Source organism: Oncorhynchus gorbuscha, linkage group LG21 (genome assembly GCF_021184085.1).
Source record: "Oncorhynchus gorbuscha isolate QuinsamMale2020 ecotype Even-year linkage group LG21, OgorEven_v1.0, whole genome shotgun sequence".
NCBI classification, from domain to species: domain Eukaryota; kingdom Metazoa; phylum Chordata; class Actinopteri; order Salmoniformes; family Salmonidae; genus Oncorhynchus; species Oncorhynchus gorbuscha.
This window is the reverse complement of record NC_060193.1, coordinates 52,205,121-52,222,090: the sequence shown is the minus strand read 5'-3', so window position 1 is coordinate 52,222,090 and position 16,970 is coordinate 52,205,121. Positions and strand designations below refer to the sequence as shown.

The following is a 16,970-nucleotide window of genomic DNA, read 5'->3' as shown; positions in this document are numbered from 1 at the left end:
TTCAAATAGCTGCGTACCACGGTCCCACTTGTAGACCACACTGTCTATGGTGTGGTTGGTATTACCTAGAGGAAGGGAGGGTGCAGGGAGAGGAAGAGATAATTGCAACTGAGTTATTTTTTTACCTTTACTTAACTAGGCAAGTCAGTTAAGAACAAATTCTTATTTTCAATGACAGCCTAGGAACAGTGGGTTAACTGCCTGTTCAGGGGTAGAACAACAGATTTGTATACAGCTCGGGGATATGAACTTGCAACCTTTCAGTTACTAGTCCAACGCTCTAACCACCAGGCTACCCTGCCGCCCCAGTTACTAGTATTGCAACTCATCACAGGAGGCTGCTAAGGGGAGGACGGCTCACAATAATGTCTGGAATGGAGTAAATGAAATGTGGTAACCATCAAACTGTGGAAAGAGGCAATATAAAAAAATTAACTGAACCTTTCCCACGTCATCGATGATGTCACTTCCTGCTGTAATGCTGCCGCAGGTGTTTCGAACCCCTGGCCCTTACCTTAGGCGCGATGAGGCTGACCTTCAGGGTGGTGACGATGGAGAACTCTCTGGGGAAGAGGTGACAGTTGACGAGGTGCTGGGTGAACGGGAAGTCCAGGGAAGGGTGAGAACGGGACAGACGGACATCCCTCACACCCCCAGACCGGATCAGATGCACTCCCCCTCGTTAACCCCCTCACCCCTGCCCTGGGGAGAACACGGGACAGAAAGTCTAGGGGGAGCAGGTCTACGGAGAGAGAGAAAGAAACAGATAGAGAAAGCAAGAAAAAAAGAGAGAAAGAGTGAGAAAGTGAGGAAGAAAGGGAGGGGGAGTGAGAGAGAGATAGTTAGCATTTCCTAAATAGTGGGAAACTGCTTTAGGTGGTGAGAGCAGCAAGATGGTGTGTTGTAGTTTCTTGAGTATTCATGATATCAGGTAAGGTTAGCCAGAGTTTACTGGATGGCTGGGAAATGTCTGGTAGGCTATTGGCATGATCTGTACATACGTGTAGAATAATTATCTATGTGTAGAAGAGTTATCTGTGCATGAGTGATTTGCATCTCAAAGTTTTGGAAAATCAAGTTAAACACGCCAAACACTCTCACACACACGACTGCTATTTGTCTTACACACACATACACAAACACACAAACTCACAGTGGTGGAAAAATGACTCAGTTGTCGTACTTCAGTAAAAGTATAGATACATTCATAGAAAGTGACTCAAGTAAAAGTAAGTCACCCAGTACAATAATACTCGAGTAAAAGTATTTGGTTCTAAATGTAACTGCTAAAATATACATAAGTAGCACATTTCTTATATTAAGGGAAGCAGACACCACCATTTTCTTGTTTTTAAAATGTACGGAAAAACAGGGGCACACTCCAACACAGACATAATTGACAAAAGATGCATTTGTGTTTAGTGAGCCTGTCAGATCAGAGGCAGTAGGGATGACCACGTGTTCTCTTGATAAGTGTGTGAATTGGACCATTTTCCTGTACTGCTAAGCATTCAGTACTTTGGGTGTCAGGGAAAATGTAAGGAGTTACTATTTGAACTATCATCCCTCCTGCATGCAAACAAGAGAAAGAAAGAGATAGTGGTGTGTTGAACGCCACTCTACAGTATAACCTGAGAGAGCCACTATCTGACTGGAAGTACAGTGTTATGTGTCACAATCAAATGTGTCCCTGGATAGGTTACAACACCCACGCAGATATTTTCATAGCGCATTTAATAGAATAGAATGTACCTCTGCATGGTCTCTATGTCTCTGCAGCTGAGTTGATGACCCTTAACCTGAGGAACAGCAGCAGAGGCAACAGCAGCATCAGAGATGACATAACAGCTTGCTCCAGCCAATCGCAAGCACTGTGACTGATCCGAACACCAATTGATGCTCATCTCCAACACGTGTGTGTGTGTGTGAGTATGTGTGGGGTAGCGTGTACGTTTGTGTCTGGAGATGGTCCTGAGAGAGTGTCTGTAGAAAGTGTGAGGTGTGTCTAGAGATGGTCCTTAGAGAGTGTCTGTAGAAAGTGTGAGGTGTGTCTAGAGATGGTCCTTAGAGAGTGTCTGTAGAAAGTGTGAGGTGTGTCTAGAGATGGTCCTGAGAGTGTCTGTAGAAAGTGTGAGGTGTGTCTAGAGATGGTCCTGAGAGTGTCTGTAGAAAGTGTGAGGTGTGTCTAGAGATGGTCCTGAGAGTGTCTGTAGAAAGTGTGAGGTGTGTCTAGAGATGGTCCTTAGAGAGTGTCTGTAGAAAGTGTGGTGTGTCTAGAGATGGTCCTTAGAGAGTGTCTGTAGAAAGTGTGAGGTGTGTCTAGAGATGGTCCTGAGAGTGTCTGTAGAAAGTGTGAGGTGTGTCTAGAGATGGTCCTGAGAGTGTCTGTAGAAAGTGTGAGGTGTGTCTAGAGATGGTCCTTAGAGAGTGTCTGTAGAAAGTGTGAGGTGTGTCTAGAGATGGTCCTGAGAGTGTCTGTAGAAAGTGTGAGGTGTGTCTAGAGATGGTCCTTAGAGAGTGTCTGTAGAAAGTGTGAGGTGTGTCTAGAGATGGTCCTGAGAGTGTCTGTAGAAAGTGTGAGGTGTGTCTAGAGATGGTCCTTAGAGAGTGTCTGTAGAAAGTGTGAGGTGTGTCTAGAGATGGTCCTTAGAGAGTGTCTGTAGAAAGTGTGAGGTGTGTCTAGAGATGGTCCTGAGAGTGTCTGTAGAAAGTGTGAGGTGTGTCTAGAGATGGTCCTGAGAGTGTCTGTAGAAAGTGTGAGGTGTGTCTAGAGATGGTCCTGAGAGTGTCTGTAGAAAGTGTGAGGTGTGTCTAGAGATGGTCCTGAGAGTGTCTGTAGAAAGTGTGAGGTGTGTCTAGAGATGGTCCTTAGAGAGTGTCTGTAGAAAGTGTGAGGTGTGTCTAGAGATGGTCCTGAGAGAGGATCTGTAGAAAGTGTGAGGTGTGTCTAGAGATGGTCCTTAGAGAGTGTCTGTAGAAAGTGTGAGGTGTGTCTAGAGATGGTCCTTAGAGAGTGTCTGTAGAAAGTGTGAGGTGTGTCTAGAGATGGTCCTTAGAGAGTGTCTGTAGAAAGTGTGAGGTGTGTCTAGAGATGGTCCTTAGAGTGTCTGTAGAAAGTGTGAGGTGTGTCTAGAGATGGTCCTTAGAGTGTCTGTAGAAAGTGTGAGGTGTGTCTAGAGATGGTCCTTAGAGAGTGTCTGTAGAAAGTGTGAGGTGTGTCTAGAGATGGTCCTGAGAGTGTCTGTAGAAAGTGTGAGGTGTGTCTAGAGATGGTCCTTAGAGAGTGTCTGTAGAAAGTGTGAGGTGTGTCTAGAGATGGTCCTTAGAGAGTGTCTGTAGAAAGTGTGAGGTGTGTCTAGAGATGGTCCTTAGAGAGTGTCTGTAGAAAGTGTGAGGTGTGTCTAGAGATGGTCCTTAGAGTGTCTGTAGAAAGTGTGAGGTGTGTCTAGAGATGGTCCTTAGAGAGTGTCTGTAGAAAGTGTGAGGTGTGTCTAGAGATGGTCCTGAGAGAGTGTCTGTAGAAAGTGTGAGGTGTGTCTAGAGATGATCCTTAGAGAGTGTCTGTAGAAAGTGTGAGGTGTGTCTAGAGATGGTCCTTAGAGAGTGTCTGTAGAAAGTGTGAGGTGTGTCTAGAGATGGTCCTTAGAGAGTGTCTGTAGAAAGTGTGAGGTGTGTCTAGAGATGGTCCTGAGAGTGTCTGTAGAAAGTGTGAGGTGTGTCTAGAGATGGTCCTTAGAGAGTGTCTGTAGAAAGTGTGAGGTGTGTCTAGAGATGGTCCTTAGAGTGTCTGTAGAAAGTGTGAGGTGTGTCTAGAGATGGTCCTTAGAGAGTGTCTGTAGAAAGTGTGAGGTGTGTCTAGAGATGGTCCTTAGAGAGTGTCTGTAGAAAGTGTGAGGTGTGTCTAGAGATGGTCCTGAGAGTGTCTGTAGAAAGTGTGAGGTGTGTCTAGAGATGGTCCTTAGAGAGTGTCTGTAGAAAGTGAGGTGTGTCTAGAGATGGTCCTGAGAGTGTCTGTAGAAAGTGTGAGGTGTGTCTAGAGATGGTCCTTAGAGAGGATCTGTAGAAAGTGTGAGGTGTGTCTAGAGATGGTCCTTAGAGTGTCTGTAGAAAGTGTGAGGTGTGTCTAGAGATGGTCCTTAGAGAGTGTCTGTAGAAAGTGTGAGGTGTGTCTAGAGATGGTCCTTAGAGTGTCTGTAGAAAGTGTGAGGTGTGTCTAGAGATGGTCCTTAGAGAGTGTCTGTAGAAAGTGTGAGGTGTGTCTAGGGATGGTCCTTAGAGAGTGTCTGTAGAAAGTGTGAGGTGTGTCTAGAGATGGTCCTTAGAGTGTCTGTAGAAAACATCATCTTCCAACAGACAGAGTCCAGATGACAAAGTGAAGCCTGGATCTAAACTACTCTACATCATCTGATTTCACCCGAGGCAGACAGGCAGGCTCCTAATGAGTTAGTTCTGTCTGGTCCAGCCCCTTCTCTTATTTTCCAGGCCTATGCAAATCACTAACCAGTCTGTCAATCATTTCACAGAGTAGAACGGAAGCCAGCTGTGTCTCTCACATACTCTTCTGCGAGTGTGTGAGAAAGAGAGAGCAAGATGAATACCCAAGGTGGAGTTGTATGGGTTTAGATACAGAAATAAGCTGTACTACAAAAACCTTTGCATTAGATAAACACCATAAAGAGTCAAGTCATTTTTAAAAAATAAATACATTTGAAAACATGCATACCACCGGTGATCTCTGCTCCACCAATAGTGCTTGATACCAGCTAAGCTATTACCATATTAACCAAGATCCCTGTCATTAGGACCTTTATTATTGTAGTAGCTGAGTGGATGACTGTGCATTGTGTTCTTTTAGTGAGTTTATTTAAACAAGACACATGCTTTCATAACAGATTTGCTAATATTTCATTGAGAAAATGTAATAAAAATTGTAGAGGGGAATTAGGTACAACTCCCAGGTGCAGACCCGGGAGGGTGGACTAATGTGCATGTACGTGTGTATTTCAGCTATGCCCAGGCTTCAAATAGCTATTCTGATACAGATCAGGGAGAGAAAAGAGGGGTATTCACTCTGTTCTACACCTTTAACTGCTCGGTTTTGCCTTTTCTTCAAGAGCAGGTTTGTGTGCTTTGGTGGATCACTGGGCAGGAGGACTGTGTCCTATAGAGAGTCTAGTGTGTTTCTCCTAGCCAGTTATATTAAAGGCTACAGGATCTGACAGGATCATGATATAACTTTCACCCTTCTTGTTTCTCTAACCCATCAGGCTATCAATCGACTGTGCTTAATCTGACTGCATCAGCCAATCACAGAGTGATCTAACATCCTGACAGATGGCTGACCGCAGGCACAGGTGTAATTTAATTGGTTTTGCTAACTCCTCGGTCCTCTCCTTTTGAAAAAGGTCAAAGGTTATCGAGAAGAAACACAGATACATTTAATTATTCTCCTCTGCAAGGATGACGTTTAGAGGAATCCCAAAATACAAGTTCAAAGTGGTAAAAATGAATTTGAATGTATATCGTTTAAATGTGTTCATCTAGTCCTTCGAGAACACAGCAGCTTATTCAAGGGAGTGTAGTGGATTTCAGCAGAGGAGACTTACAATAAACATTAGCACCCCCTGCCGGTCGCTTTATGCAGCTAAGAAAACATTTGTGACCATACTGTGAAATACTGCTGGATAGGGTCTAACATATACACAATAGGTAGAACATACACGACTATAGACAATACATCGAAGATACAATTCATGATTCGCATGTGTAATTGGTAGTCTACTGAATAAGCCCGTTTTCTATCTGACACACATTTAAAGGAGGAGCGGGACAGGGAGCCTGAGTACCAAACTATATTTATTGTTTACAGTAGTAAAAGACGCCAAACAATGTACAAATCAGTAGAGAAACCAAACTAATACCATATGACAAAACATGTGGGTAAAGAACTTAACTGCCCCCCCCCCTTATGCTCCTAGTAGACGTAGCCCCTAACAACAGATCTAAGATCAGAAAACCAGAACCCCCAAAACATTAACCATTACGGGGATGCAAATTATCTGACCCTGTATCAGTGTTTAAGGATGACTTCTCCTTCCCACTTAAACCCCCACCCAAAAACCAAAAGCAGAGTCACTGACAGGGTTGCTATAAGATTTGACCACTGAAAAAAAAAAAAAAAAAAATCCCATATGGAATCAGGGAATATTCCCTTTTGACTGCCCTCTAAAAAAACTAGGGGTGCATCTCAACAGTACAAGTAGCTTCCTTGTGACAATGAGTCTCCTCTCCTTCATTCTTGTAAAACTGACACTAAAGAACTGGACAGGTGAAAGCTTATTCCATGGTCAGCATCCACCTTAGCCTGAATGTTCACATCGGTGCCAAATGAAGGAGGCAACACAAGACTTGAGATGTACCCTTGGTTTTCACCCTCGAAAAAAAACTTGGGGCGCCCCCCATGTCAAACCATTGAGAGGGTCCAGAAGCCACCCCTAACCCCTAGACCTTTTGTAGATTTGAGGTGTTGGGTAAATACAAAACACTACACAAGTGGCTTAGGTGTAGGGAGTTGTTTCTAGATCAAAACCCATGATTCTTAGCATTGGAAAGACCCAGAAGCTGTCCAAGACTGTTGAAGAGATCAATGTAGACTAAGACAGACATTTGAGGGGAGCACCCCCAACCAAAACTGCGCCAGACATCTTTTAAAATAAGAACAAGGAAACAGACGATGGGGAAGCCTCAAAGTAGAAGTTGCCCCTTACCACAGATCTAGGATCAGCTCATTGCGTCCTAAACTTAACCTCATCCAATATGGGGTAAACTAATAACTGACCTTAAATCAGTGTTTAGGGGGCAAGTTCATCCCACTCCCCTCAGGACAAAACCGAGACAGACATATTTAAAAAACAACAATGGAACACAGAAGCTGAAGAGGAGCAGTGGGCGTGGTTTGGATATGTCAATCACTGTAACGGGAGGGGATTAGCAGAGGCCGCCTGTCTGCTGTTGGAAAACATCTATGGTGTCTTCATCCTCCATCTCCAGCTAAAGAGAGAGAATTAACATGTGAGATGGAAGGAGAGAGGGATCTAGTAAAGAGTGATTCCATGAGGGGGGAGATTCTGTGAGTGGGAAGTTCTGTGAGAAAGTAATCAAGCTAATAGAGAGCAGGTGTGCTTTAGTTGAGACAAGATAATGGCGTCAGAGAAGCTGTGCTTTAGAGTGATTAAGAATGAGACAAGAGAATAGAGTGAGTAGAGGGTGTTTAGAGAGAGCTGCCAGTTGTCTGTGCAGTGTACCTGTGAAGGTGTGTCCGTCTCGTTGATTGGCTGTCCGTCAAACCTGAACCTGATCTGCCTTATCGAGAGCCCCTGCAGGAGAGAGAGGACACATTAGAAATACATGGGACAGATATTCATATAGTATGAGGAATCAGGTCAGCTCTATTGACAATATTTCTATGAGCAATGTTCAGTGTGCCCCTGCTCCAGTCTTCGCCATTGAAGCAGCAGGTAGGAGGGCAAGGTGTCTGATTGGCGACTGTGCTGACCTGACGTTCGCAGTAGGCCTTCATCAGTTTGCTGAGCGGAGTGTGCCTCTTGATTTTGAACTGAACCACAGAGCCGTCCTGACCGGCTACCTTTAAGTTAATGTGATCGTTCTCAGTCTTCACACCCTCCTGAAACACAATCAAACAGCAATTAAAAGATTAACAATGTAGTTTTTCAGTCTTCAATGCTTTGGTCTTGGAGAGCCAAACAATTGATGAGTTGTACAACCACTGTTAGGCCTCATACGTCTCTGGTAAGATCTGGACATGGGGTAGGTAGTGTTCTTGCCCAATGAATTAGGGTTGCTTGTGGGTGGTACTGGGTCTGGGGAATGCGCGGAACCTGTAGGCTGTGACTGAGGCAGCCAGCTACTAGACCCAGGCGTTATCCACAGCAAAATCCACGTTCAGCTTGTCCTAGTGTCTCAAATCGAAAACAAATTATATCCAAACACTATCAATCAGTGGTTAGGAACCATTTCGTACAGACCACTTATGATCTAGCTAGCTTTACCTGGTCTTACCGGCGCCTGGCCAACGCCATGCGTGTTTACTGGCCTAAAAGATACAGTGCAATAACTAGGTTATTTAGCCATTTCAATAAGTGGATGCCGACGAATGCATCTAAATCACTCGAATATGGCTTCCAAATGGTGTCACATTTTGTGCCGCTTGCCTTGCGGCGTTTAGCTAGCTAGCTGCTAGCGTGGTATGGCTTCCACAAAGAAAAACCCGCAAACGGTATCGGTGTATTCAACTTCGAAATGTAAGTGTTAGTTGTTACAACAATTCTATTATCTGGTCGAAATATTTCGTATAACATCTCTAATAGTTTTTATATCTGATAAACTTAAATATCGTATCCGGAGGTAGCACTCCATTCATTTAACTACGAAACAAACAGTGCGCCGATTCAGACAATCGTGCAAACCGGGCCATTTTTTATTGCATATTTCAGGCGCTATTTGACATTAGACTGTTCTAATCACATTTACATACCCACCACATGCTGATAGACGGCTAGCCTTACCTTTGGTTTCTCCTCTGACATTTTGATGGGTTTTCTTTAAAGGATTTGCTGGTTAAAATGCAATTTTGGCTGTGTTTTCGTTTGCACCTCTTTAAGCTATATGCTCTTCTCCTCCGCAAACACGGGAACGCGCTTTGGTCTCTCGTTCCGCAGACACTGATTGGCTTTCGTGAAAACACGTGACATATTCTCTCGGGGACGGGGATGCGTAATTCAGCCAAATACTCGGCTACGCGACATTAAGAACCCGCCAAAGGAAGGGCCGAGTGTGGCCCTTGGTTAATCTCAAATAAATACACACATTACACTCAGATCAAATTGTATTTGTCACATGCTTCGTAAACAACAGGTGTAGACTACCATACTTACAAGTCCTTAACCAACAGTGCAGTTCAAGAAGAGTTAAGAAAATATTTACCTAATAAACTAAAGTAAACAAATTAAAAGTAACACAAAAAAATAACAATAACTGGGCTATATACAGGGCGGTACCGAGTCAACGTGTGAGGTCATTTGCACATGTTGGTAGGGGTGAAGTGACTATGCATAGATAATAAACAGCGAGTAGCAGCAGATTAAAAACAAATGGAGGGAGGGAGTGTCAATGTAAATAGTCCGGTGGCCATTTGATTAATTGTTCAGCAGTCTTGCGGTTTGGAAGTAGAAGCTGTTACTTTTGGTCCTACACTTGGCCTTCCGGTACAGCTTGCCGTGCAGTATCAGAGAAAACATGACTTGGGTGACTGGAGTCTCTGACCATTTTTTAAAAATATGGCTATGTACAGGGGAGTACCAGAATAATGTTGTAAAATACAAATTATATCAAGCCAAATCTTCCATCTTCATCACAATGGATAGAGAAATGGGGTGTATTCATTACAGAAGCAAACAGTGGGGGGGGGGGGGGTTATGGCTTTTGATGACCAGTCGGGGGCGCTCCAACTCAACATGTAATTTCTCTCTTAAGGGAGAAAGGGAAGGATTGGATTGGGTAGGGATCAAGGCCTGGGTTTACATTCCAGAAAAATATTCTCTCTGTGGCTCTGGTCATAGAAAATGCTTGAATAAAGAATATGCGTATCCTTGATAAAAAATTGTATATTGAGATGAAGAATTAAGGTTTGAGTCAGAACTGCAGGAATTCCTGTTTATTCACATCTCTACTATTGTTGAGGTTACGATCACTGGTCTGATACGGATGTTGTAGGTTTCTCACTATGAGGTAGAGGTTATTGTAGGAGCTAGGAGTTGATAAAATCCAAAGAGACAAGTCTTACATAGTGGAAAGTTTTATTTGAGTAAAAATAGATTTGTTCAATCAACAGACAAAGGGTAGTTTATTACACAACTAGACATTAATAAAACGTTGATTCATTTGTCCTGACAATATTCTAACTGAAGTAGCTGGTGTCTGTAAAGAGAAAGCTGTCACCGGTAGAAAAATATTACTTAGATTTGACATTCGTCATTTTACAAGGTGTGTACATTCTATAAGGTAGGGTACATTTCTATCTGCAATTCTGAGCATTAAACTCTGAATAGCCTCCTATTTAAAGCTGCAATATGTAACTTTTTGGGCGACCTGACCAAATTCACATAGAAATGTGAGTTATAGATCTGTGACTCTTTGAAAGCAAGTTTAAGAAGCAGATCGATGCTTACCGTATGGAAAATATATTTCACAGCTGTTTAGATGGTACAATGACTCTCTTGCTTGTTTTGTCGCAAACTGAAATAAGGTGAACTCTTAATATTTTAGCAAGCAGGAAATGCCTGGAGGGATTTCTGCATAGTGCTTCATTAAGTACAATTCTGGTTCAAATTAGAAAAACAATACATCTATACAAGTTTATTGTTTGATGGAGTACAGGTGTGCGTGCACTGGACACATTTCTGATAGTTCACCATCAGATAAATATACATAGAAAAAGGTCAACATAGATAAGGTCAACTTTCCTGGAGTGCATCTTCTCATTTAAGTAGAGCATAGGCAAGATCTCCTACAACCAAGTAGTAACCCTCAAGTACCATCATCATTATGAGTTTATAATACAGTAGTAGTCACAGAAGGTATAAGGTACATTTAAGGGTACTACACCTGTGCACTGCAAGACATGTTCTGCACTGCACCACTCACCAAGCAGCGCAGAACTTGTTCTAGCTAAGTATTCAGAGAAGACTTTGTTCATTACATTCAACACAATGTTTAATGACCTGTGTTACATGGGAAGATAATGTTGCATATCAGGCTGTCCCAAAACTTTGATCTAAGGCCAGTTTCATGTATTCCCCTCAAAACGGTTAAAGATATTCAATGGGATTTTAAGAACTTACAAAATCGTAACATATTGTACAAATTCGAATTCGTTACATCATACGAATTGTAGGAAATATATATATTTTTTGCAGGACATAACATACGAAATAAGTGAAAACTAAGCACAATTTTTGGTGACTCGTTTTGACTTGTGAGCGCTACTTTCAAAACTACGATCTGAAATTATACAAATCCTTTAAAAACGCCTCTAAGACTTTTATGATTAATGGTTTGGGGGGGGGGGGAGTAAAGAGAAGGAAGGCAGTTGATAGTACAGTGTCCAAATATCAGCTCAGGAGAATTTGGAGTACGGGTTGGAACCACTGAGACCTGGAAGAAAGAGAGCGAGAGAACGAGATAGCAGGAGTTAGAGATCATCTTTCATTTTAAATTCCAGCAGGAGTTCGAGATCATCTTTCATTTTAAATTCCATCAGAGTAGTGATGGTGCTTTTCCACAGGCAGGAATGGGGAAACATGACAAGAGTGGCGTGTGTGTTTGTGTGTGTGTGTGTGTATCTCAAGTCGTACCATATTTCGTTCTGATTTCCTCATGCCTCATCTTCATCTCTGCCTTTCTGTTAACACAAAGACAATCAGCTGGTTAGACACACACTTCGTATTTTAAGAGGACTGCACAACCTTTCAGACCAGCCAGGTAGGTAAAAAGTCATGAGTAGAGCACAAACCGGTTTGGGCGGTTAGCTTAGCTGTGACGTATGGAAAGGTTTGTTCCAGTAATGCTTTTGTGTCACTCTGGCTGTAACTGATATGAAACTAACAAAAGAAACGTGGGGCATTGTTCTGATCGCAGTCACATTGTCAGAGACACACTAAGGTCAAATACAGCACACACAGGGCCTGGCTGGGTAACGTTTACCATATCTCCCTGAGGAATTTGTTGTAGGCCAGCTGAACACACACACATGTACATACTGACACTTAGAATAACAAAACACTTTCTTTAATTGTAAATTTCTTCACATACATAGACAATACGCAGATGTCTGTGTGCCATGATGAAATCTTACCTCTCTTCCTGTTTTCCCTTCATCTTATTGGTCCGTCTCTCCATCTTGGTATCGAACCTCGTAGACCTGACACACACACACACACACACACACACACACACACACACACACACACACACACACACACACACACACACACACACACACACACACACACACACATTACGGCGGATAAGTACTTATACATGTGCCTGGAGGTCATTCCATGGGGTAGGTCAGTGCGTGTATGTGTGTGAAGAATTACACACTTTAGTTGACCACGGCAAAGCAAACACAAGCTACACAGTTGAGGCCAAATATATAGGCACCCTTGCACTAAATTATTCCCTATTTCATTTAAAATAAATAGAAATTTTAAAAAACATTGATATTGGATTTCCGACATTGCAGAGAATTTAATTTTTGCAAACCTAAGTTGAGAATTTTTATTAAGAAAATAAAGACAAATGGCAGCTCCTAAATTGGCTCCCTGGAGCGAGTACATGGTTGGACAGCCTTTGGCCAAGATAACTGCAGACAAACGCTTCTTGAAGCAATCAATGAGTTTGCTGTAACTTTCTACTGGCATTTGGCCCACTTTTCAGCAGCAAACTGTTCCAATACTTAAATGTTTGAGGGGTTCCTTCCAACTACTGATCTCGCCATAGGTTTTGGATGTGATTCAGTTCTGGACTCTTGTCTGACATGTGGGAGATTTGATAATGCTGTGGGGTTGATTTGCTGCGTCTGGTCCCGGTGGCCTTGAACATGTGCGAGGCATCATGAAATCAGCAGATTATCAGGTGTTTTGTTCAACCCAGTGTCCAAAACCTGGGTCTACACTGAATGTTGTGTATCTTCCAGCAGGACAACGACCCCAAACATGAAAAATCACCCAGGAATGGTTCAAGAAGAGATGCTGGAATGTTCCGGAGTGGCCAGCCAAGAGTCCAGATTTGAATCACATCCAAAACCTACGGAGAGATCTGAAGACATCAGTTGAGGGGGGGGGTAACCCTCAAACATAGAAGATTTAGAGCTGCTGAACAGTGGGTTACATCATTGATGGCTACAAGACGTGTTTGTCTGCAGTTACCTTGGACAAAGGCTGTGCAACCAAGTATTAGCTCCGGAGTGCCAGTCATTTAGTCCATGCCATTTTGCCTTCATTTTCTAAATTAAAAATGTCAACTTAAGTTTACAAAAATACAATTGGTTCTGCAATGTTGAAAATCTAATAAGGTGTGAAGACCAGATGTTTTTATTTGTTACTTATTTTAGAAGGGGACACACATACATACATACATCATGTTTTTTATTATTATTATTATGTTTTATTGTTTATTATTATTTTTTTGTATTGTTTCTATATCTTTCTATTTTAAATTTGCGTTACTGTTTTTGTCTATCACTGTTTCGTTACTTGTCATGTTTTGTGGACCTCAGGAAGAAACGCTTCTGCTTTGGCAAAAGCTAATGGGGATCTGAATAAACAAATAAGAAATAGCGACTTATCTAAGAAAAGTGCATGGGTGCCAGTAGATTTAGCTGAACCTGGATATAAATACACTCAAGCAAGTCAATGATAAAAAAATATATATATATATCATCCCAAACCGAGATGTGTTTTGGAAACAGACGACACAAATCAACCACGTGTGAGTGTGTGTGTTATAAGCACTATACCCGATGTGTTCACACTTGCAGCAGCAGAAGAGGCAGACCAGGAAGGCGATGATAATGACTCCACCCACCACCGCCATGGCGATGATCAATGACTGGAAGTTCACTGACACACACAATCAACATTAGTTCCTACTGCAGCAGAAGTGTGTGTGTGTGTGTGTGTTTCTTACCCCAGCAGCGTCCCCAGCGTGCATCGTTGAGGGGGCAGAGGGAGTGCGGGGGGAGGATGGTTTTGACTGGGTACGTGATACACATCTTAGTTTTCTGACACCACAGGCACTGTGACACAAACACACACAGGTCAAACTTAACGCAAATATATGTGGACTATGAATGAGTAGGGGTTTCAGGATTGGCAGGGATAGAGTTCACAATGCCAAGGATGGAGGGATGCAGAGAGAAAAATGAGGGCAGAGAGGTGTGTAATTCAGTTTGTCCCCCAACCTGTCTGACAGGTGTGGAGGGTGGAGCTGATATGCTGATTCATGTGCAACAGAAAACATTTGTGACCCTGTTATTCCCATGAGCAAGAGGTATAGCGAAGTAAACTGGACCAGAACACATGTGACCCTGTTAGACCAATGAGCAGGAGGTATAGTGATGGAATCAGGACCAGGAAACCCAAAGTGTGCCAGACTAATCCCAGACTCACCGTCACAATCTTTAGACATTCCTCACAGCTTGTTCCATTCTTAGTCTCACACACTGAGAGGGAGGGAGAGAAAACAGGTTGATTGAGGGGAAAAAAACATTAGATCAGTAGTTTATAACACACAAAACAACTGCAGTTAGAGGCAGTAATAAAGCCTTCTCACCTGCAGCAAGACCCAGCCTACTGTAGATATTTCCATTTGTCGTTTGACTGTGTGACTCCACAGAATTGTTTGTGTACATTCTGTTAGTTCTATGGCTCCAGATAAGAAGTGGAAGCCTGGTAGTCTGGTTTCTATGGGGCTAAAAGGCTGAAGGATTCTTCCAAGACAGGAAACAGGTGTCTCTTTGGACACTTTAACTGGTTTCACCCAAACACTTAACAGTTAAAAGGGCCAGACAGTCACGATTACAGCTACTGAAATGTGTCTGAGAAGGAACTGAAAACACTCCAACGTTCATGCTAAAAGGTTTCAGTTACACAAGCATTTAGCAGAAAGCGAGAGCCAACTCCCTAACAGTGAATAGGCCAAATATGTTACCAATGTACCAAGCCACTTGAAATTAATGAGCCATTATCTGAATATAATAATCTACATGTTAAGGTTGATGGAAGTCTAAATGACATCATTATAAAAGGAACTGAAAACAAGCATTGTCATTTTGTGTTTTACCTAAAGGCAAAGTCACTGTGAAATATGCTACAATGTGAAATCGGGGAAATTCTGGTTTGAGGGTACTTCACTACCAGCTGTATTTTCGGTGATTAATGTCATAGACTAACTAGAGCAAACATAATAAACTATAATATGTTGTCATATACATCAAAATAATCTATAAGCGACAATAAATCGATGGTTAAGAAAAACAACAAAATAAGTGTCACTGACTCACCTATTTTAGGTGCGGCAGTTTGCGCGAACACAGCACCTACACCGAGGAGTAGCAGAACAGCAGGTAGGCCTACCAAACTCCTTAAATCCATAATTTATTGAAACTTTAAAATCCAAACTCTGACAGTAAAATATCCCGTCGTGTATGGCGCTACTCTTGAGTTGAAAAAGTTGTCTTATTTCAGTAACAACAGGGAGAAATTGAGGCAACCCGTTTGAAGAAAAGAAACCCTTGAAGTGCTGTTGAGGCAAAAAGGTCTGTCCTCCTTCCTCCCTGAGCGCGCCCGACCAATGACAGGTGGAATTAGGGCGACCACGTGTCCCAGATTGCTGGACAGTCCCCAATGTTGGCCGTTTGTCTGATGTCCCGTATTTTACCAACAAATTAAAACACCACTCATTTAGCAACAAAGTTAGATTTGTTGCGTATTTCAGTCAGACTTCCTATTCATTTGATGATAACTGACATTTCGAACTGTCTGCCAGAAACATATATTCATGTAGGCTGCACTGGCCCGCAAAAACATTCCGTTGTCCCGCATTTGTGTATTTTAAATATGGACCATTATGTGGTCACCTAAGCAGAAATATAACAATCAGGTCAGCAGTGTGCGCCTGCGTGCGTGTATAGAAGAGAAGACTGGACAATTTCCGATAATTTATTAAAGCATAAGTTTGTAAAGCCTGTTACAAATAAAAAAAAGAACAACAACTATTTTCTATCTCTTTCTCGATTTTCTCTCAAAACAATCACAATGTTTCAATATATAATGATAATAATTCATATGAACCATGACAGATTACAGTCAAGGCCTGCTCTGGCCGCCTGCGGCTGGAAAAGGACCCCGGTATAGAGGTTGCTCATAGACACAGATCTAGGATCAGCTTACCCTTACCATTTGGGTGTGAAATGCAAAACTGACCTTAGATCACAGGAGGTTGGTGGCACCTTAATTGGGGAGGACGGGCATGTGGTAATGGAGCAAAATCAATGGAATGGTATCAAATACATCAAACACATGGTTTCCATGTGTTTAATGCTATTCCTTTTGCTCAGTTCCAGCCATTATTATGAGCCTTCTTCCCTTCAGCAGCCTCCACTGCCTTAGATCAGTGTCAAGAGGCAACTTCATCTTACTCTGTGTACTAGCAGTGTGAGAGGCAGGGCCATAGAAAGAGAATACCTAGATAAGACACAGTTCCCGAATTTGACTGGATGTGATGATAATTGACATTCCAACCTGTCTGCCAAAAACATGTATTCATGTAGGCTACACTGGCCCACAAAAACATGTATTCATGTAGGCTACACTGGCCTGCAAAAACATGTATTCATGTAGGCTACACTGGCCCACAAAAACATGTATTCATGTAGGCTACACTGGCCCACAAAAACATGTATTCATGTAGGCTACACTGGTCCGCAAAAACATGTATTCATGTAGGCTACACTGGTCCGCAAAAACAGGATTTTTCAGTCATTCCAAATGGCCCAGTGGAACACAGGATGTAATGTTGTTCTGAGTTGGAATGTCCTTTCCAGTAATTCTGATTCTATAGACTGGTTCTCCAGTGGGCACAGGCCCACAAGCAGTGACGACACACAGTCAGAAACAAACACAATCCCCATGTTCCCAGAATTCTCATATTCCAACTATTCCTATTTCCAAGATGCAGACCTCCTCAATGTGTGAACTTCTCTTCTTTAACAGAATTCCATACTGTAACAATATCCCCTCCCTCCCTCTGCAATAATTCTAACAAATAATTACCCCATCCTCCACCCTCTCCCTCCCTTCCTCCATTCCCAAACTCTTCCCCATTTAAAA

The 16,970-nt window shown here is 42.5% G+C and overlaps 3 protein-coding genes across 3 annotated transcripts in view; all 3 read right to left on the bottom strand.

Moving 5' to 3' along the window:
* Positions 1–5,838: 5,838 nt before the first annotated feature.
* On the bottom strand, positions 5,839–8,764 carry LOC124008621 (small ubiquitin-related modifier 3). The gene is made up of 4 exons (XM_046320032.1): positions 8,586–8,764; positions 7,556–7,684; positions 7,305–7,376; positions 5,839–7,050 (listed from the first exon to the last, which is right to left on the bottom strand). The coding sequence occupies exons 1-4, from the start codon at positions 8,604–8,606 to the stop codon at positions 6,988–6,990; spliced, it is 285 nt and encodes a 94-aa protein (XP_046175988.1). The 5' UTR covers positions 8,607–8,764; the 3' UTR covers positions 5,839–6,987.
* A 1,094-nt stretch (positions 8,765–9,858) lies between these two features.
* Positions 9,859–15,417, bottom strand: LOC124008739 (pituitary tumor-transforming gene 1 protein-interacting protein-like). The gene is made up of 7 exons (XM_046320262.1): positions 15,143–15,417; positions 14,250–14,302; positions 13,768–13,876; positions 13,598–13,700; positions 11,933–11,998; positions 11,433–11,479; positions 9,859–11,232 (listed from the first exon to the last, which is right to left on the bottom strand). Exons 1-7 carry the CDS (start codon positions 15,231–15,233, stop codon positions 11,195–11,197), a joined length of 507 nt encoding a protein of 168 aa, XP_046176218.1. The 5' UTR covers positions 15,234–15,417; the 3' UTR covers positions 9,859–11,194.
* A 369-nt stretch (positions 15,418–15,786) lies between these two features.
* Positions 15,787–16,970, bottom strand: part of LOC124008636 (unconventional myosin-X-like) — a 102,609-nt gene continuing 101,425 nt past the window's right edge. Inside the window, 1 exon segment of the mRNA XM_046320107.1 lies at positions 15,787–16,970. This exon segment is cut by the window's right edge and continues 2,062 nt beyond it. The gene's annotated coding sequence lies outside the window, so the exon portion shown is untranslated.

What these genes read in the sequence shown, in the direction of transcription:
- LOC124008621 (XM_046320032.1), bottom strand. Translation starts at nt 8,606, where the DNA reads ATGTCAGAGGAGAAACCAAAG. An exon ending in TGTCAGAGGAGAAACCAAAG is followed by an intron (nt 7,685 to 8,585) that starts GTAAGGCTAGCC and finishes ATTGTGTTTCAG; the next exon opens with GAGGGTGTGAAGACTGAGAA. An exon ending in AGACGGACACACCTTCACAG is followed by an intron (nt 7,051 to 7,304) that starts GTACACTGCACA and finishes CTCTCTCTTTAG; the next exon opens with CTGGAGATGGAGGATGAAGA.
- LOC124008739 (XM_046320262.1), bottom strand. Translation starts at nt 15,233, where the DNA reads ATGGATTTAAGGAGTTTGGTAGGCCTACCTGCTGTTCTGCTACTCCTC. An exon ending in TGCAAGTGTGAACACATCGG is followed by an intron (nt 11,999 to 13,597) that starts GTATAGTGCTTA and finishes TGTGTGTGTCAG; the next exon opens with GTCTACGAGGTTCGATACCA. An exon ending in GGAAATCAGAACGAAATATG is followed by an intron (nt 11,233 to 11,432) that starts GTACGACTTGAG and finishes TCTTTCTTCCAG; the next exon opens with GTCTCAGTGGTTCCAACCCG.